This window comes from Schistocerca piceifrons, chromosome 1, assembly GCF_021461385.2.
Source record: "Schistocerca piceifrons isolate TAMUIC-IGC-003096 chromosome 1, iqSchPice1.1, whole genome shotgun sequence".
NCBI lineage: Eukaryota > Metazoa > Arthropoda > Insecta > Orthoptera > Acrididae > Schistocerca > Schistocerca piceifrons.
In genome coordinates this window covers 367,704,291-367,726,442 of record NC_060138.1, presented here as the reverse complement: position 1 = coordinate 367,726,442, position 22,152 = coordinate 367,704,291, and the positions used below count along the sequence as shown (strand labels likewise).

General features: G+C 45.4%; 1 protein-coding gene across 1 annotated transcript in view; it reads left to right on the top strand.

The window, feature by feature from the left end:
• Positions 1-22,152, top strand: part of LOC124722421 (D-beta-hydroxybutyrate dehydrogenase, mitochondrial-like) — an 86,154-nt gene that overhangs the window by 45,322 nt on the left and 18,680 nt on the right. Inside the window, exon 4 of the mRNA XM_047247617.1 lies at positions 9,970-10,122. Coding sequence (XP_047103573.1) covers positions 9,970-10,122 — 153 coding nt within the window. The remainder of the gene's footprint in view (positions 1-9,969; positions 10,123-22,152) is intronic.

The following is a 22,152-nucleotide window of genomic DNA, read 5'->3' as shown; positions in this document are numbered from 1 at the left end:
GTCTCCAATTGAGCACATACGGGACAGCTCCAGTGTCTCCACAAAGAGCATTAACCGTCTTTGTTTTGGCCGCGCGGGATTAGCCGAGCGGTCTGCGGAGCTGCAGTCATTGACTGTGCGGCTGGTCCCGGCGGAAGTTCGAGTCCTCCCTTGCCCATGGGTGTGTGTGTTTGTCCTGCTGATAATTTAGGTCAAGTAGTGTGTAAGCTTAGGGACTTAGCAGTTAAGTCGCATAAGTCGCATAAGATTTCACACACACACACACGTCTCTGTTTTGACCGACCAAGTGCAGCAAGCCTGGATGCCATCACACAAACATCCGGCATGATTGTCTGCTTGCATTCAACTTTCTGGTGGCTACACGGGCTATTAATGTACCAGCATTTCACATTTGCAACCGCTTTTCTCGCGCTTACATTTACCTCTGAAGTTGTTAATCACTTAAACATGTTGCCTAGAAAAATGTATTCCTGAAACTTCATTACTCCAGCTAAATTATTTCTTGGTGTTCGGAGTTTTATTTCCGTCAGTGCATGTAACACCGCTTTACGTCCCTAGACAAGGAGGTAATGTCTACATGGAAATTATTTTTGTGTCTTGTTTTTTGATTTTTATTGTTAATAACCATAACCACTAACGAGTAAATGCATTTGGAAGTGTGTGCAAGAATTCAAAGTTCCTCAAGGTGGCGTCTTGAATGCATGCAGTTATCTACTGCACACAGTAGCCTTACTGCTTGTTTGTGCTGAATAATTATTTACTTCCGGTGCAGTCCACTACAAGATAATTCCGTAAGATAACAAGGTGCAAATATGTAGAATAAGTTAACACTCTTGTCTTAAGGTCAATAATATGAGAGTTTTTTGCTGAAAGCAAAACATGTCGTTGTGAGCATCTTGATTAGTTTATCCATAAGGCATACAGGAAAAGTGTTGTCTGCTCGTATTTAAACGTTGGCAGACAGAACAAAGTAGTACGAAAGCAGTGGCATCTGTTGTTCGTTTACCAAGCCACAGGGATAGCTGGTTTGGTTAAGTAGTCGTTTGACCGCAGATGAGAGCGTACAACGGTGGCTTCGAAAACCATTGCTACCGCCAGTTGCAAACAGCGTGCACTCAATCTTTTATTCGCAAAATGATCTACAGTTACTCAGATTCATCAGGAGTTGTGCCTATTTTATAGTCCTTCCAAAAATACTATAATTGAAAAAGTTATATATGAAATCTCTCAAGGTAGCAATCATTTCAACAACATACTCTGTATTTGAGTACAGGACAAATTTGTAGCACAAATCGTAATAGACTTTCACTTTTTAAGTTACAAAGTTACCTCTGTTTCTTATAAATATTTCTGTGGCATTAATTACAAAACCGATGTTTGGTTACAAAACACAAAGTTACATAAATTGTATTTGGCTTTGCTTCCAGCAGTTCCGAGAAAGAAAGGAGATTTATCACTGTTCCCAGCGTCTACATACAGCTAATCAAAGACGAAATTTCTTTAGCGCAGAAAAAGATACGTTTTTTTGTTTTTTTTTTTTTTTGTCGCGGATATCGCAAAACTAAACCGGCGCTCAATTTCTTCTCTACACTAAGTTTTTCGTTGTTCACGGCCAGATGGCAACAACGCGTGAAATTAACCGCAGCAATCAATGTGTTATGTACGACGAACGTATCCATTACGAAAGTGAGGCGAAATTTGGCTTTAAAGGGCTACTGCAGCAAACGACCGACGCGAGTGCCTTTGCACTACAGCGTCACTCTTGCACTCCTGACCATATCGGTTGGATCCTGGATGACTCTAAAGCAGCGAACTGAGAATAAGTTCCGCCTTCAGTTGGTCAAGAGCTGATGGTGGGGTTCTAGTGGTGCGCACACCCGACGAAGTCACGGACTCAAGTTGTTAACAAGACACTGCGCAAGCTGGTAGTGGCTCCATAATGATGTGGGCTGTGTCTACATAGAATGGACTGGGTCCTGTGGTCCAATTGAACCGATCAGGTACTGGAAGTGTTTTTTTTTTTTTTTTTTTTTTTTTAAAAAATTCTTTATTAACAACAATATTAATTATACATATTTAGCCCACCTCCTGATATGATTAGTGGGCCGTAATTGTTACATGAATCAGAAGAATATTTTTGCAGCTAATATTACAATTTGTGTTAGTGCGCTACATTTAAGTTCCTAAGCTAGTGTTGAATTTCTACAGTAACTATGGACACTATAATTTTCTACAATTTGTGTTAGTGAACTACTACTTGTTAAGTTCCTGATCTAGTGTTAATTTCCTATGGTAGCAATGGGCAGTTAATTTAACCTACTTCTAAACTAAGAATGACTACTAACTGCAGCGTCACAGGTGTGCCAGTAAGTACAAACCTACTTGGAAAGGCCTGGCTCCCCGAGCTAACCCCGAGGAGCGTGCCCCTGGCACTGGGCTGGCCAAGGTTAGTAATCGCTGCAGTTTCCTATGTTAGTATTCTAATCTACGTCCTACTCTACTAACTTAACCTACGTCATAATTGGTGCATTGTCATAGTTGGTGTGATTGATCCCATCCCCCTAATCCCGTACGTGGCGGTTTCCAACTGATGCAGTCGGCCATTCCACGCACAGGCGGTATGGGATTGGGATCAGGTCTTAATCAGTTGGTTGGTTGAAAATTTGGTATTTACTCTTGATCCCTGAGGTACTCTATTAGAACTTTCCGTGATACCTCTTCTGCCAGAGCATTCAAGGTCTGAAAAGTGTCTTCCTGTCTTAGAAGGTCGTATGTCACGTTGTGTGGAAGTCTATCTCTGTATGTTGTCGCCACGTCGTTAAAGAGAGGGCACTCGAAAACCACATGTTCGGGAGTTCCTTCCGCTGCGCCACAGTCGCACTCGGGGGTTGCCCTTTTCCCAAACCGACATAAGTATGTCGGATAGGGTCCATGACCAGTGAGAAAGTGGATGAGTCCTCGTGTGGGTTCGAAATAATCCATGGTCCCGCGTTCTTTAACATTAGGTAGAAACTGGAATGTTCTTCTCCCCGTTTCATCTTCCTCCCAGTTCCTCTGCCACAGTTCCTCCCCTCTGTTTCTTATCTCCCTCTTATCCTCTACTCTCACACCCATAATATCTGTTATTTTTCCTCCATCTCCCTTTTTCGCCCAATACCATGCGGCTTGTTCTCTTATTTTGATATCTAACGGGCAGAGCCCCATTATAACTAACAGAGCTCCCCCTGGTGATGTCCTGTAGGCCCCTACTGATCTTAATATCATATTTCTCTGGACTCTTCTCACTATCATGGCGGGCACGACCCGCGTGAGCCTGTGCGCCCAGACTCCCGAGCCGTAACCCACTACTGATGTCAGGATGCTATTATGATAAAGTTTGATGAGGTGAGGGGGGAGATGAAATCGTTTATGACCAATGGAAATGAGATTGTTTAATAACTGTAAGGCTTTCTGTGTTACGGTTTCTATGTGTTTTCCAAAGTTCCATCTCTCGTCAATTATGACTCCCAAATATCGCGCCTCACGTCGCCGAAGAACTGGTGAGCCATCAATTCTCACTGTAGGATTTCTAATAAGCTGACCTTTTAGTAATAGATAAGTAGACTTAGTCGGAGAAACTTTCATTTTCGTTTTGAGGCACCATTGGTTCAGTCTGTCAATTGCCCTTTCAATTTTCGGTTCTATGTCCTCTCGGCTACGACCACCGACCAGCAGGAGGAGGTCATCTGCGTAGGCTATCACCTCTAGCACTTCTTCACTCTGTTGCAGTTCGTCTAGTAAGGGTTCCATATGCACGTCCCAGAACAGGGGCCCCAATACGGAACCTTGGGGACACCCCTTAGTGATTACTTTTCCGATCCTTCCGCTAGGGGATGATAGCCAAACCTCCCTATCCTTACAATAGCTCCTCAGACACCCATATAGCGGCCCTGGACACTCTTTCTCCCGTAAACAGGAGAAGAGCGAAGGCCACCACAGGTTGTCAAAGGCGCCACTGATGTCCACCATGATGCCGACGACATACTTATGCGGGGTCGAACCGCAGACCTCGGCCGCCAGAGCGATGGCAAAAGATGCCGACCGCCCCGGCCTGAAGCCGAACTGCCTGCTGCTCATCCCCCACAGTATCCGGTGAGCCGTCAATCTGTCAGCCAGCAGTTTCTCCAAGAGCTTCCCAAATAGGTCTAATAGACATATTGGTCTGTAGGATTTGACTTCAGTTGGATCTTTCTCTGGTCCTTTTTTAATTATAATTACGTTAGCGGTTTTCCACTTCTTGGGAAACTTTCTTTGTTGGAGGCATTCATTGAAGAGGTGAGTTAGCGGTGCGACCAACTGGGGTGCCAGAAATTGCACCACCTCAGCCACAATGCCGTCTGGTCCTGGAGCTTTCCCTCTTTTGAGGGATTTTATTTGCGCAGCCACCTCCTCTTCCGAGAATGGGTAGACTGCCGTGTTGTTGTTGTAATCCATTAAATATGCATCACGCAGTTGCTTTTGGTCTTCAGTTTCCCCATCCGCATTGTCGTCAGGCAACAGGGACTGGAGAAGGACCTCAGCAGTTTCCTGCCAAGACTCCGTCATCCCGTCCCCTCGCCTGACAGTTGATAGCTCCAGGGGAGAGCGGATTTTTTCCCGTACCAATTTATAAGGGAGACCCCACGGATCTAAGGCTAACTGGTTCAGCACATAGCTTTCCCAGCTACGTAGTCTCACCTCGCGTAATTCCTTCTGGAAACTTTGCTTTGCCTCCCTGTATCGTAACTGCCATCTTTGTCTCTCCAGCCAGACGACACTGCGCTGGTAGTTTCTTCTTAGCCTTCTAACAGACTGACGTAACTCCTCTAATTCGGGCGACCATGGTGCTGGCGAGGCCGCCACGGCCTTCCTCCTGGTTGGTACGGCAGCCCTCACCGCTCTATGTACTGCGGCCACCAGTTCCTCGGCTCTTTTGTCTATGTCTATGTCTTCATGTCCATCACCTTCTGGTAATGCAGGAATGTCGCACTCCCTCGCTAAAAGTTCCCAGTTTGCTTTATTATAATTATACTGCACCTCCCACCCCATGGCCCAGCGGCACTCTCTTTCACTTAAGGTAAAGGTTATTAAGTTGTGGTCGCTCGTGGTGGCATTACTTATAACTGTCCAATTCCTTATTAGATTGGCTGCATTGTGTGACGTAAGGGTAACGTCTATATTCGTGCCTTGTCCTCCCCCTGCTGTGTAGGTAGGAGGATTACCCGGCTTGTTTGCTACCACGAGCTGTGAGGCCATTAGAAAGTCCTCCACTTTATCACCATTCGCGTCTCTGGTGCCGCTGTACCATAGGGGGGATTTTGCGTTGATGTCAGCTGTTATTATTATTTTTCGTCCCCGCAACGCCGTGGTGACTCTTGTCAGATGTTGCAGGTGTTCTTCTATTTCATCTCCATATTGAAAATACATGTTTATGAGTATAATTACTCCCATTGGTGATGGAGCTCCACGACGTTGCAGTGACGAGTTGCGAATTGTGCAAGCGTAGTTGTCCTCAGGAGTTTATTTGTTATTACTATCGCTGCTCTAGGATCCTCATTTCCGCTGACAATCTGCCAAGTTGTAGCAGCAAAAGCTATTTTTCCAGCTTGGGAGTACGGCTCCTGTAGACAGAGCACGTCTAGTCTCCTCTCCTCCACCTCTTTACGGAGCTCCTGCATAACAAGTCGACTGTTATGCGTGTTCAGTTGTCCAATTGTTATTTCTGTTGTCATGGAAAATATGTGTGCATATGGTCGTCCGGCCAGGTCCTACTCCAGTCGAAAGCAATTCGTCCATTTGCCAGTACGGCCTGTACGTAAATGTCCTGAAGGTCAAACTTTTCACCACGTCGCTCAAAAACTTTTTTCAGTAAGTCCCGCAGGGCTCCGAAATCAGTGGGGAGATTCACTGACTTGAGCTGTATTCTATCTACAGCCTCCATTACTGAGAAGGTTACCTTTCTTCCCTCTTCGTGTCCTACACGGACCACATGCCGTAAGGCAGTGGCCAGGATAATCGGCTCTTCCAATCTGGCCAGTTGCATCGTGTACTCGATATTGGGATATACCCTTACCGGGTCCACGGGTGGCAATCTGACCACAGGAGTGTCTTGCAATGTGGGCTTCGAGCTTGTGCTAGTGACAGCACTGTCTTGAACGGGTTTTTCTCTAGATTTTATGTCGGATATTTCTGTCCTAGGATGCTCTTGCCGCTTTGGATGGAATGTCGGCTTTGTTTCCCGTCGTCGAGGGGCGGGATCTATGTTCATTACTGGAGGATCTGTTTGTATATTTTTATCTATCATATAGGGCTCCGTTTGTATGGCCTTGTCTACTATTTCTATCTTAGTTGCACTTGAAAGCGCCACTAGGAAGTTCTTGAACTTAGATGCCCTCATAGCATCCCGCCTCCTCTTACTTGGGGATTTATGTTTTGGCATCCTATTTGGTGGGCTTTGATCAGCCATAATCGATTTTCGAGATAAGTCGTTGTTCCAACATTCTGTATGTTGGGCAACTTCGCCCCGAGGCTCCGCACGACTTCTTCCCTCGGTTTTTGCACGGGACGCAGACCGCAGCTGCTTTGCAGTCTTTGCGGTTGTGTCCACTTGTGCCACACTTAGTGCAAGCCGATTCCCTGGTGCACAGCCTTAGGATGTGATCCAGGTCACCACAGTTGTGGCATCGAGGTACCACGATATAATCTCTGACGTTGATGGAGTGGAAACCTATGTATAATCTGCCCATTGCCGTGATTTTTCTCCACATGGGTGCCGTGACCTCAGCTACGTGATGCACCACATCACGCCCCCGAGGCCCCGTCTTAAATCTCAATTTAAAACTTTTTCGGAATTCCTCCTCATTTATGTCGTCAAAATTCTGTTCTTTTATAGTGTTCATCAGTTCGTCATCTGTCATGATAGTGGGTACATCATAGAGAATTACTAGGGGATTCCTTTTCTTAGGTGGTTCGCACTTGACTAGTGAGCTTAATTTTTGATTATTCAATATTTTATCTTTGTCCTCTTCTGATGCTACTTCTACTATTACTGAGTTTCTACTGGGTTTGATTCGTTTTATTTTGATTTTGTCTTTGGCCGGGTTTATAGTTTTAGTGAACAGCTCTTGTATTTTCTTCACACTGGTGTCTTGCCCAGGGAGTGACCTGAGAAAGACCGCAGTGTCTGTTCTTTTGGTTGCTTTGTCAATGCTTTCTTTTGTTGTGTGCGGCTTGGTTGGCGCCTGCGCCGCTACCGCCGCCCATGTCTTGGTTGGTTGGTTCCTTAATCTGCTATTTTCTTTTTCTAGTTCTTCCACTCTGCCCTCTAATTTTGCGTGGGCGATGGCCCATGCAGTAAGTTCGTTTTTAATGATTGTTAAGGCCGCTTGGCTTATTTTCCCATTTTTTACGTTCTGCTCTAAGAGCAGTGAGATTCTACCATGTCTCTGTGTGACTGATTCACCTTCTACCTGTCCCATCTCGTCCTGGGGAGAGGGATCAGGCGGAGCTGAAGCGCGTTTGGTCGCACAAGAATCACTCGCTTCTATTGTCGCCATAGTGAGTAACGAGTGATAAAAAGATGGGAGCCCGTCTCTTACCCCGGACCGGCTCCTCTGGCATGGGGGGGGACTGTTGCAGCTCGCCCACCGACCTCGCCCCTAGGTCAAGGGCACTCCTGAGCTGCAGGGTTCAACGCGCCGTTGCCAGCGCACTGGTCCCCGTCGAAGGCCTCGTCGTCGACGATTTCACTCGACGCTCCTCGGCAACTGCACCCCGCACTCCGGAGAGGCGGATGCACCCCTCGCCCTTCGCCGCCTACTAGCCCGAGTTTCCACCTGAAGGCCAAGGACCCACTCCTACTCAGGTGGTGGGTCGGTCCCCCAGTCGTTCGGCGGTCTGGGCCCATCTAACCTAGCCCAGGCGATGTCACCACCTCCTGGGTTTGGCAGAACACGCCCCGGTTACCCAGGGGCGCGGCGAAGCACCCTTGCCGACTCGCGCCGCGATCCCACGCCGACAAACGAGGTCGCCGGCATGCAGAGCACCTGCTGGTCTGTGCCCTGCGAACAGAAAGGGACTGGTGTTCGGTCCCTTGACACAGCTCCCCCTGTGCCACGCACCCTTCGCTTTCGCATCGGGTTGGGTCGCAGCTCTCCCTTTTGTCGCAAGGCAGAATGCCGAGCTTAACATCTGGCACCACGGGAAGGCGGAAAGAGCCACTTGGGAAGGAGAGGCTATGAGAGACGCTTCACTTCCCCTGTGAGGACTGCCGCGGCACACCCGACTGGAAAGCGATACGCCCCAGTGCGAGCTTCCGTGCCCTACGGCGCGCCGGCAGCGGGCGGCCCCGCCCCGAAAAGCGCCGTCAAACGACTGACCTCACGCCAGACTGGAAGTGTTTACGTGTGGTTACCTCGAGACAATTTGCAGTCATTCAAAGACTTCATGTTGCCATGACAGTGCGCCGTACTTGGCCACAATTGTTCGCGACGGTTTAAAGAACATTCTGGACAATTCGAACGAATGATTCGGCCACCCAGATCGCCCGGCATGGGTCCCAACGAACATTTATGGGACATAACCGAGAGGTTATGGCTATAGAGATAGCATGGCTCAATGTTTCTGCAGGGGTATTCTAATGACTTGTTGAGTCCATGCCACGTCGAGGTGCTGCACTACGCCAGGCGAAAAGAGGCCCGGCACGATATTAGGTGTCCCATGACTTTTGTCACTTCAGTGTAAACTGTACTACCACAGCTGTGGAGACCCCGACCACAGAGTCGTTTGTAACTTTGTGTGTTGATTCCATTGTAATTTGTTATCCAACAGGACTCTTTAATTTTACACATAACGTTTCATTTAGCTTACGACCATTAATGCGTACTTCTGTTACTAACAGATCACTTTTGCTTGCGTGAAGCGAATCTTTGTGAGATGAAGACAAACTGCCTTCTGCGAACCAGTAGTGGGCCTATTCAGCTATCATATGTGCTGAAACTTCGTGGCAGATTAAAACTCTATGCTGGACCCGGCCTCTAACACAGGTCCTTTGCCTTTCGTGGGAAAGTGCTCTACGAGGGGATTTGCCAACGCAGAAAAAGCCAACATGCTAGTGATGTATGGCGAGTATAAAAAAAGATTACAGTTCATTCTTGTAGGGTACACGCGACAAGATATCCCAAAAGACGTTCACCATCTCGGCAATTATTTCTCAGCCTCTTCAACCAGTTAAGTGGGTGTGGTAGTGTAACACCTAGAAAACATAAACAAGTGTCGACAGATTAGGGGTCTATTAACGTTCTTGCTGCTGTTGCAGTTGGTCCGCACGATAGCTCCGCACAGTCACAAGAGGAAGTGGACTGAGTCAGACAAGTGTCCTATGCCTTCTCCATCAACATAGGCTCCATCCCTAATATATTTCTTGCTTGGTAGAGCATTTTCCCGCGAAATGCAAAGGTACTGGATTCGAGGCCTGTTCTGGTACACAGTTTTAATTTGCCAGGAAGTTTCATATCAACATAGACTCCACTGGAGACTGGAAATGCATCTTAGAAGTCATACGAGCTGCGTGGTAAGTTTCGGTTTTAACTCTTAGTTCTTATGCTTGTCATCAGCAAAAAAAAAAAAAAAAAAAAAAGGTTCAAATGGCTCTGAGCACTATGGGACTCAACTGCTGAGGTCATTAGTCCCCTAGAACTTAGAACTAGTTAAACCTAACTAACCTAAGGACATCACTCACAAACATCCATGCCCGAGGCAGGATTCGAACCTGCGACCGTAGCGGTCTTGCGGTTCCAGACTGCAGCGCCTTTAACCGCACGGCCACTTCGGCCGGCTGCCATCAGCAAACTTGACAGTTTTTTGAACTATTCTTTAGAGTCATTGGAATATCAGTTATTTATGTTCAAGAGCGGGCTCAGTGTCGGTCGTTGCTGGGCGGCTGTGTTGCAGGGTTCCACGCGCTGGTGAACAACGCGGGCGTGATGGTGTTCGGCGAGTTCGAGTGGCAGACGGAGGCCCAGCTGCGCCACCAGCTGGAAGTCAACCTGCTGGGCACGATGCGCGTCACGCACGCCTTCTGCCCGCTGCTCCGCAAGTACGCAGGTACGCCGGCCGCGATGCACAAACGTCCCAGGTTAAAACCACCTGCTAGTCTGCAGCACGTGCCAGAGGTATTTGCGTGGTTAATGTCAAGTGCAGACTATGCGCGTACTACACGTTCATCCACGCCTTTTTTTTTCGGACTTGTCAGATCACTAATTCTCCGAAGCTACACAAGTCTGAAAACATCGGATCGATTGTGTTCTTTTTCTCAGTTATCTCCCAACTATTGCAGTTAAAAAATACTGCAGCAAATATTGGTCCCTTCTTGGTTGCTTCGAGCTATGGCGATCAACTTCTAGATTATTAGCACTTATACATTCTTTTTTTTTCTGAGTAAGTTAAGGCATCTAAGAGCTTTCTTTGCGATGTGTTAAAATAGTAGCTGTAGTTATAAAATCAAGTAAGTCCCGATTAAAAGTCCAACAATAGAATGAGAGCCTTAAGTTTTGTGTAGCTGGCTGACCCCTAGCAAAAGGAAAGATAAAACAGAACAGAAAATTGTCAGCCACTCTGAAATATTACAAATCTTTCGATTTTTCTTCTTCACGTACCAGCAAGCGTACGAACTCCAACATACATGCACACACACGAGTCCCACATATCTTTACGTTTCATAAAGTCATAATGATGACATAAAATAACCTTTCACAGTGAATTGTGAAATAAGAGTACTTAAAACTGTTTTCAGGCATGCGTGGCTGGCTTACCACTGTAAGGGCCTCCGTGCACTGCGCAGCCGGCTGCGGCAACCGAAATTTTGAGCACCAAGATCCAAGCGGCCAGCCCAGGACCATCATGACCACAAGTCAGAAGCGAGAGAGTCCAGCTGAACGGCGAACATGTTGTGATTGTTTAACTTTTGTTTCATAAGAAGCGCAGACACTGGATGGTCCCTAAATTCTGGAGCGGTAGTCAAAGAGCATATTTCAAACTCATTTCAAGAATGTTCAAAATTACTCGTAGCGTTTTTTTTGTTTTTTTAAGTTGTACAGAAGTTACAGCTCTCATTTGACAACCTACTGAAAAATGCAGCACAGTCAATTATGTGTGAAAGTACTCATATTTGTGCATATATAACCCCAGAATGAGACGGACTCGGTAAAGTGTGGCAACAAGTGCAGGCACTGGTCCTTCCTCCAGCGCTGCACCGACTTAGCGAGGTGGCGTAGCGGTTAGCAGCTTGGACTCACATTAGGGTGGACGACGGTTCAGACCCACACGGCCATCCAGATTTAGGTTTCCTGTGATTTCCCTACGTCGCCCCAGGCAAATGCCGGGTTGGCTCCTTTCAAAGTGCGCGGCGATTTTCTTCCCCATCTTTGACCAAACCGAGTGTCGACGGGACGTTACACCCAATCTTCCTTCCGTCTTCCCTTCAGAGCTGCACCACAAGAAAATCGTAAGACTCTTCGGCTGGCTGTTTTGAATCGACGACTGACAACAGCTGACGTCCGCTCGGAAGTTACGGGTAGAGTGTCATTACGAACTATTGGAAAAAGCTTACTTAAAACAGGACTTGGATCTCAAGTTGCGCGAATGCACTCAGAACACCAAATCTAAAAGTTAAATTCTTTTGGTCTCTGAGGGGGCCAACACACAAACCCTTGAAATGGAGGAAGAAGACGACGTTGAACGTTGTTGGGCATCGTTTGCCGATGCTACCGAACCATAACAGACACTTGCATAGTGTATAACCAAAGTCGATTGGGATATTGAGTGCATCTGTGGTGGTCAGCGACGAGTATCAGTTCGGTTAGTGACGTCCAAATGGACGCAAACTTTTCTATAGACAGTGTGGTGAAACGCCATAGATATTACCGATTTTCAAGGTTATAGCCCTCCATCTACTGAAAGCATGGTGTGCGGAGCTATTATATATGACAACAGGACTGTTGAATGGAACCTCAAAGCTAACCAGTATCTGGAAAGAACGGTAGATTTTGCTGTCATACGGTTCACGACCAGGGCAACAAATGGCGTATTCCAGCAGGATAACGCAAGATCCCATGCTGCGATACACAGCGCAGACACTTCGAGGAACGTCCGCTGATTTGTCACCCGCGGAACATGCCTGGAATGCGATGGGAAGACGTTTACTTTAATACCAATCTCCAACTAGCAGTACTCATGAAATGACACAGCATGTGTCTCAAGCAATGGCAATAAATTCTCCAACGTAACATTCGAAGGTTGTTTGCTTCCATGTAACATTGAAAACGTGAGTACGTTTGTGCCTATGGTGGTAACATCACACCCCATATTGATGTTAATGATACACATCAGCACTGAATAAAATGAGAGTTTAATTATTTAATGCCCATTTGTGACCAATGTATCCACAAGGTTAGTTAAATGCAGAATTGATGCTTTCCATTTCCATCTACGTATCGCTGCTTCTCGGCTTTTTATTTAGTGTATGAATTTCTTCATGTCCAGAGTCACGGCGAATTTCGCTAAATAAGCTCATTGTGCACGAACCGATAGATATCTCTGCAGTCGGGGTAGCGTAATCGTACGTGCCGATGGCCATTCAAAATGGTTCAAATGGCTCTGAGCACTATGGGACTAACTGCTGAGGTCATCAGTACCCTAGAACTTAGAACTACTTAAACCCAACTAACCCAAGGACATCACACACATTCATGCCCGAGGCAGGATTCGAACCTGCGACCGTAGCGGTCGCGCGGTTCCAGGCTGAAGAACCTAGAACCGCTCGGACACTCCGGTCGGCGGTGGCCATTCAAGCAGACGAAGTAAACCAACACTTCGTTATATCTTCAAGTGAAAATTTCATTGCAGTTTGCTTTGCCTTTTCTTGCTTCATGAATGAGAACCTGTCAACTCCATTGTCGCGACTAACAAGAGTTTTATGTCAACAAATAGGGGGCCCCGCTAGAGAAATACTGTGTGCGTATGTTACAACTGACGATGCCTGCCAGTTTCAGTGGCACAGTCTGTAAATACTGAACTGCTATCCTAAAGGTCTGATCTTCAGATCCACATTAATATTATTTGCTTCATATTTCCCTTTTTTAACCTATGGCAGTCATTTGCACAAATTAAAAATGCCAAGTTTGCACCAGGGTGCGGGATCAATGTTAGACGGGAAAGCAAGTTAAAGTTAGGTTTGTATCAACTATTAATTTTAATTGCAATGGGCTTCAATGATTGAGAAACATCCATGCACGCATCGGTGTTTTGTAAGCAGTCTCCTTTGTGGACGTCGCCTTTAATTGTTCTTGGAGCATGCCGCTTTGCAAACGTGGAATCAGTTTCTTTTTCAGTTTGGATCTTTATTTCGTCGACGGTTGCACTTTCTGTCTCCATACTAATCCCTTATTATTGGCAATGGTATGGAGTGTTTTCTTATATATCCGCAAACAGAGCACACCAGTTCTTTCAGACGAGTTCTTTCAAAAAACACACGACGTTTCAAATCAAGTTCATGACGGAATCTTTGTGCACAAACGATGCACCGGGGACAACGACAAATTTCGTGTGTCCATTTAATAAGTGATGCACGTGTTTGAAAACTTGCGAATCTCTTTCAACTCTTTGTTACGAAATCGATTTTCAGTGTAACCGCTAGGAAGAGATACAATACCGTTAGCCGACTGCAGACACATTTATCGGTTCTTAAAAAATGACAAAGGTGCCATTCTTATGACAGCATGAACGTTGTCCAGTCAGCAGATCCGATGTCGGTCGGTCACGACAAGTATTCCTGATTTCCTAGAGGGCGAACTGCTATGAGCTTTAGATGTCGGACTGGCTGCCGCACCGGAGTTATCTAGGGTGCGGATTCTCCAAAGAGCCAGTCCCTCTGATGAGTGTCAGCATCTATGACCAAACAATTTAGAGAAGAGTCATAGCACTAAACAAAATTTTAAAACTCTCGCCACCATCACTTAAAATAGTGGGCTAATTATGGTGATCCCCTCTCATCAGGAAATTAAAGTGGAATGAATTAAAACGTGGAGCACCGAGGGTGTACATTACCAGAACGGCATCCTGGAGGGGCTTGTCTCCAAAAAGGGACACATATGTGAATGGGAAGTGCCCTATTCGAAGTCTGGTGATATCGTTTTTAATTATTCTGTTTCCGAATCGTTTGCTTAAAATGAGTGATGTAGCAGTTCCTGGTCCATTATGTACAAGACCTATGACTCACTAGAAAAAGCTAACAGCAGTGCTAAGTGTTAACACAAAAAGGGTAGGACAATCTTATGGCTACAATGCTTGGAGGAGGTGGAGGGTGTTCCCAGTACTTCGCTCGTCTCCCAGCGACATTCTTATTGCCAGAAGGAGTTTCCTCTTCTCTCACTTTCTCTGACAGAGCTCAAGAAAAGGAGTGCGCAGAGTAAGACTACATGCTGTGAGACACTTGCGAGCTGAGGAATTCAGCGGATCGACCCATGCCGCAACACCCGGTTTAGTACGTAGTGTAACCTCCACGGGTAGCAATGCAGGCGCTGATCCGGCATCCACTCGATCGTACAGACGCCGAATACTGACCTAGGATACGTTATTCCACGCCAGCCCGACATGTTCACGTAGTTCTGTAACGGTTGTTGGTTGACGAGTCGCAAGAGTCACTTCTCGGCCCATCATATCCCGCAAGTGCTCGATTAGAGACAATTCTGGAGATCTTGCTGGCCAGGGAAGTTACTACACGTCGTGCAGGGCACTCTGAGTTTCACGGACAGCGTGTGGGCGAGCATTATAGTGTTGATACACCACGTCACATTCCCATTCCTGTTTGAAGAACGGCAAAAGAACAGGTCTAACAACATTCTGCACGTACCGAGCACTGGTTAGCGTCCTCTCCAGAAACACCAAAACTGAACGAGTGTAGTAGCTTATCGCGCCCCAGATCATAAGGCCTTGGGTAGGGGCAGTGTGTCTTGGACGAATGCATTCTGCGACAGCGCTCACCAGGTCTACGTCGTATTTTAAAACGACCATCACTTGCGTGCAGGCAGAGTCTGCTTTCTTCGCTGAAGACCACGGCGTGCCATTCCATCTTCCAAGGGGTCTTCTGTAGGCATCAGTCGAGCCGCGCACGTCGATACTCTGGCGTAAGTGGAAGACAGGCTAGAGGTTTGCGTGCCTGCAGTGCCACTGCTAATAACCAATTCGCAGCAGTTCGTGTTCACACCTCTGGGCTCACAAGCCCTCTTACCTGTGCCTTGGTAGCCGCATGATCTCCCATTGCTGCCATTACAGTACGACGATACTGGCGGACGTCCGGAACATCATCTACGGTTGTGAGAATGTTGGCGTGACCACTGAGACCACCATCATTGCATTACTGACGTAGCACGTTCAACTTGTATGACAATTCTCCAGAAGGACTCATTCTGCTTTTACTGCATCTCTACTGAAAACAAAACACTCCGCTTCTCCTTTTGTAGAGGCGGGTCCGTCTCTCGTCTCTCGTTACAAAGGGCTATCCGAATAATTTTCGTCAGATTATTACCTGTTTGAGTCTATCTCTGGATCTTCGGTCAACGTTTAACATTCTTCTTGGTATTTTGCCTGCACCAGTAGCAGACATTGTCAAAGGTTCTCCCTCCATTGTTCAAATGGTTCAAATGGCTCTGAGCACTATGGGACTCAACTGCTGTGGTCATCAGTCCCCTAGAACTTAGAGCTACTTAAACCTAACTAACCTAAGGACATCACACACATCCATGCCCGAGGCAGGATTCGAACCTGCGACTGCAGCAGGCGCACGGTTCCGGACTGCGCGCCTAGAACCGCGAGACCACCGCGGCCGGTCCTCCATTGTTGGTGGATCCACCACCAGCAATAAAAAATGAATCTTTGAGAACGTCACTCACCCCTGCTGGCGAAACTTAAGAAAAATTGTTAAACAGAGCTCCTTAGACAGAAGTCACAGCCAAGGTGTTGCAATTTTAGTTGCGTGGCTGTGTATGTCTGTGCTTTCAGTAACTTTCCTCACTCTGAGGTAAAGGTACTTGTACGATAAGCAGAGGTTATATGTCTTATTTGCGTGTAGTGCTTTGTTCTCTTTATCTCTTTAATGCCATCAACCGCGCTGAGCTAGCGTTGTTACTGGTTTTCGGAAAGAATAAAACTTGCGAGTGAAGATTCATTTACTTTCCTAGAATGCTGAAACACTTTTCAACTTGGTACGCCAAATCTAAGTAATTGATAATAATCAATTTAGAAAAAATTAGAAGGGAGGAGGGAGAATTGGAGGGTAACACAGCAATCACGTCGGAGTCATGTGAGGCGAATCTCAATCTTAGGTTGAAAAAAGGCTGGTAGAAACGGTTACGGTATTGTCCCAACGCCAGATTCGTCTCAAGATATCGACGGGAAACGAGGAAAAAGTCAAATGGCGCTGTCGAACAGAGTTTTGAATCCTACTCCATCTGAATACTAGGTCAGTGTGTTAATACCTCACCCGATGAAATGTAGGTGAGGAAGATTTCTTACATATGCACAAGTGTCGTCTGTGTGCTCCAGATGTTACAGTCAGAGCCAGTAACAGATGTCAGTCAATTATGTCTTAAGAACAAGTGCTCATAATGTAAGCTTAATGTTTAGAGACTATCTTGAAGAGCCATTGCCTCTTGAGCCTGAGAGCCGTTTGATAAGGAAATGGAACCAGAGTGACACGATTTTTAGAATATTGGTTACAGCTTGCGGTTAAATAGTTAGGCAGCCCGTATGAAAGGCACCACACCGAGGGATCAAGTAGCAACAATGGTTTTGAAGCAGATGATCATCTAAGTCAGAAACATGCAGTAAGAGTTATCTGTCGACAGAGCTCCAATTCACGAATCATACAGGGTGAATCACATAAAACTTGAGGCACAAATATTGCAGAAACGGAAAGTGCTATTGATGTACGGTTTTCACAGGATGCATTGGAAGTCAGGGGCTCGTGTTGTTAGCCAATAAACGGATTATGACAATGCTTAGAAAGTGTACCTCTGGGCAAATACACACTTTTGCTATGGAATAGTACCTACTGATACTAACAGCCTAAAAATAGGGTAAATTAAAATGGCAGTGGTGTTTGTTGCAAGTTTTAGTGCGAGCCGTTTACAGGGTAGCGTATTTTGGAAAGTTCACACACCGGCGCTTGTACAGTGCCTGTGGTAGCACACGCTAAACAACAACACAAGTGCATACACTAGTTATGTGGATTCTGACCAGTAACGAGACAACTTATCGTCACAGGTTGTTTTCAAACTGACAACAGGCAGCAGCAATACACGCTGTCAGAGCAGACTGCAGTAGTAAGTCTTTGCATATCATCTGGTATAGTTGATATGGTCCTGTAGACATTCAGCTTTCCACATAGAAAAAAAGTCTACACTTGTCAAATCGGAGGCACGGGCCTGCCAATGTACAGGTCCTCTGCGTCCAATCCAACGATTTGGAAATAATTCGTGGAGACAGCTGAAGTACTTTCTGCACTATGGGGTGGACAAAACAGATTCCTCCTAGTCTACAGAGGAAAGTCTTCTAGCTTCCGTCGAAGATGGTCTGTTAGGAGGCTGCAACACTTGTGTCCGCTTAATATCCCGCCTATGAAAAACGAGCGGCCCTATGAGCTGATGGTTCACTATCCCACACCACACGTTTACACTCTATGGACGCTGACGTTCCACCTGACGTAGCCAACGAGGTCAACAAACCAGTAGTACATGTTTCCGCGGTTTACCTGTCAGTGATTGCCAAATGTGACTTCATCACTAAGCAACATACAAAATACATCAGGAGTATGACCATGCACAGAAGTCAACACTATTCTCATAGTCGTTTCCATGCAGCTTTTGATGGAGAGAAATATGATAGGGATGGAGCCTATGTCGATGGACAAGGCATAGGACACTTGTCTGACTAATTCCACTTCCTTTTGTGATTGTGCGTAGCTAGTGTGCGGATCAACTGCAACAGCAGCAAGAACTTTAATAGCCCCCTAATCTGTCGATACTTATTTCCTTCCGTTATGTTTTCTAGGTGTTACACTACCACTTTCACATAACTGGTTGAAGAGGTTCGGAAATAATTGCCGAGATGGTGGACGTATCTGGGATATCTTGTCGCATACACCGTATAAGAATGAACTGCACTCTACTGCTTGGATTGTCCACACTGACTGGCAAGTGGCAGAGCACTCAAGGAACACAGAGGCACACTGTAAGCAGGTGTAACAACATTTACCTAGCAACTACGCAGATTGAATGGCACAAACAAGTGACGGTGTGGAAACTTTTTCAAAATACGATATCAGGTAAACGACTCGCACTAGAATCCCGCAACAAATATTCTAATTTGCCCTGCTTTTAGTTTAATGTCAACAGACATTGTGACATTTAAAAAAGTGTATGTTTGCGCAAAAAATACATTTTACAAGTATTACTACAATCTGTTTATTGGTTAACAATACGAGCCCCTGACTACTAACCATTTCTACGAAAACCGCACGTCAATAGCACTTTCCTTTTCTGCAATATTTGCAGTGCACGTTTTACTTGATCTTGGCCTTCTAAAGCTATTCTGCGGAGTACGTCGTGGTGTCTTGGCATATGTGTAATAGTTAAAAGAAGGAAGTGGCTTTTCTATATCTTCGAAGACTTAACATTACCTGTAGTCTTATTTCCTCGAAGGATACTGCAGTACCTAAAAATGTTTGCATCAGAGGATTCCGTTCTGAGTAGTTCCCCTTCTCAGTTCAGATTTGAAGTTTTCAGGGAGAAGAGGAATTACAAAATAGGACGTGTTTAACATAAATTTAAAAAGTGAGAGATGTATTTCTGTATGCATGAGGGATGTTCAAAATTGCCAACCTGAAAGCTCATTCTTCGGGACATGAGTGCCGTTTGCAAAGCCTTCGGGCTGAGAGAGCACAGCGGAAGTTATAAATATGAACAAACGTGCATACAGAGCGTTCCAGGTACACAGTATTGCGGGATATGACACGAATAACCATTAGAAGCAAAAATTCTAGTAAACATTGACTCTAAAATGCATACCTTAAGAGCTATGAGCACTTGTTCATCTTCGCTACTATGAAGTACACCTCTTCTACTGCACAATCGCTCATAGCTCTTAAAGTTAGTTACGCATTTTAGAGCTCAAATTTGCTGGACTTTTTTGTTTTCTTTTGTTCATACTACCTTCTCTCAAAATATGGAATGAAAGAGCTTGCAGCAGAAGACGAAGAAGTGCTCGTAGCTGCTAAGGTATGTATTTCAAGCTCATGTTTACCAGACTTTTTTTTTTTTTTGCTTCGAATGATCGTTCCGGTCATATCCCCAAATATTGACTTTTCCTCGTAGGACACCCTGTAGATATGCGAACATCTCGTAAACACCTGTCCGTAAGTTACGAGGAATGTTTACCTTTGTAACACATCACAAACGGTTTGCAATGCGTACTCTAAGTCGACATTGCCCTTCGTGGGCAACACACTACCAGCTGAACGATCTGAACAGTTCACAATTGCCATCTCAACGCTTCGATTAGTTTGGCCCATTCTCTCTCCCTCTCTCTCATGAAGTTTCATGTAAGAATGCTTTATACTCTCTGTTTATTAATAACTATTCAAAATAGAGAAATTAACCATTTAAAGTGTACAAATCATATGTTAGTTTGAAGACAGTGAGTCCATTTTGGAGCATAAGAAGGAAGGTAATTCGGGTTTAACGTCCAGTCGACGATGTTGTGGGAATGTGACGAGCAATGCGGCAATATCATTCGCGTCCTGAGCTGTTTCATTCCATTCTGTCATAAGGTATTCCAAGCTAGCACTGTGCATTCCTAAAATACGTTCTTAGCCAAAAAGACAAATTTCAGAACGCTGTCCTTTGTCACATCATGAACTACATATAACGGCTATTGAAGCCTTCTGACACTACTGACACAATGCATATACAGTGAAGAGCCAAAGAAATTGGTACGCCTGCCTAATATCGTGTAGGGCCCCCACCAGCACGAAGAAGTGCCGCAGCACAACGTGTCGTGTACTCGACTAATGTTTGAAGTGTGCTGGAGAGAACTGACACCATGAATCCTGCAGGGCTGTCCATAAATCCGTAAGAGTACGAGGGGTTGCAGGTCTCTTATGAACAGCACGTAGGAAGACATCCCAGATATGCTCAATAATGTTCACGTCTGTGAAGTCTGATGGCCTGCGGAAGTGTTTAATGTCAGAAGAGTGTTCCTGGAGCCACTCTGTAGCAATTCTGGACAGGCCCAGCGTCCTGCTGTAATTTCCCAAGTCCGTCGGAATGCACGATGGACATGAATGGATACAGTTGATCAGACAGGATGCTTGCGTACGTGTCACCTGTCAGAGTCGTATCTAGACAGGGGTCCCATATCATTCCAACTGCACACGCCCCACATCATTATAGAACCTCTACTAGCTTGAACAGTCACTTGCTAACATGCAGGGTCCACGGATTCATGAGGTTGTCTGCATACCCGTACACGTCCATCCGCAGGATATAATTTGAAACGAGACTCGTCGGACCAGGCAAAATGTTTCCAGTTATCAACAGTCCAATGTCTGTGTTCACAGGCCCAACGAGGCGTATTTGAGCTTTGTGTCGCGCAGTCATCAAGGGTACACGAGTGGACCTTCGGCTCCGAAAGCCCATGTCGATGATGATTCATTGAATGGTTCGCACGCTACCACTTGTTGATGGCTCAGCATTGAAATCTGCAGCAATTTGCGGAAAGGTTGCACTTCTATCACGTGAACGATTTCTCTTCAATCATCGCTGACCCCGTTCTTGAACGATCTTTTCCCGGCCGCAGCGATGTCGGAGATTTGATGTTGTACCGGCTTCCGGATCTTCAAGGTACACTTGTGAAATGGTCGTACGGGAAAATTCCCACTTCGTCGCTACCTCGAAGATGCTGTGTTCCATCGCTCGTGCGCCGTCTATAATACCACGTTCAAACTCACTTAAATCTTGGTAACCTGCCATTGTAGCAGCAGTAACCGATCTAACAACTGCGCCAGACACTTTTCTTTTATAGGCGTTGCCGACCGCAGTGTCGTATGTGCCTGTTTATATATCTCTGTATTTGAATACGCAAGCGTATTCCTGTTTCTTTGGCGCTTCATTGTATAAGACTGTCTCAATCACTGAACCGAAATTATGGAAAAACAGTTTGCATTTCGATATATCTTATTTAACTACTGCGGAGAAAGACGCAGACTGTAGTCATAATTATCTTTTCATTGAGTCTGAACAGAAATGGAAACCCTTGAGCGATAAAACAAAGATTTTTAAATCTAGAATGAAAGACACTCTTGCGCTACACTGATTTTATGTATACTGCTCTTTGCAGTGCTTTCGAGACTTGCTTTTTAATATTACACGTACACACGTATCCTTTGATAAAGTTCTTTTCTTCTACTGTTTCTTCTTTCATTTCAGGTTTCCTAATCATCATCCTGTGGACCACCATAATTTATCAGATCACACAAATTATCTCGAATGAAACTTTCTAAAAACATTTAATGAGTTTCACAGATACTAATTTTTTATATCCCTATGGAGAATAAGCAAGGAATAAGGAGCTGTATGGATGAAGAAAAATCCACGCGAAAAAGGTGAAAAATATTGCAAATGTGATATGCCAGAGAAAGAACAGAAATTAAAGTATAGTTGCAGTTGTTCAAAACGAAGCTGTAACAATTTGGCCAGGTGCGGGTATTATTCGCGCACTGAGGGTTCCGTACAAACTTAACTGTTTGTTTAGACAGTTCATCCACCCTGGGATTCCGGGATCTCGACGATTTTTGTCTGCTATCGGCATTGATACCGGCAAGATATCGGTACCAAGGATTCCCAGACTTTCGAGAATGTTTTCATTTCAAGTTTGAAGCAAATAACAAAAGAAACTACAAATTAACAATTTTCCTATTCTTTTCCTTTACTGGTACTTGAAACTTTTCTTCTTCCCAAATTTTATGATTCTACGTTATGGGTTTTAATACCTATAAAATCTCTACGTTTTAATGAGTGAGTT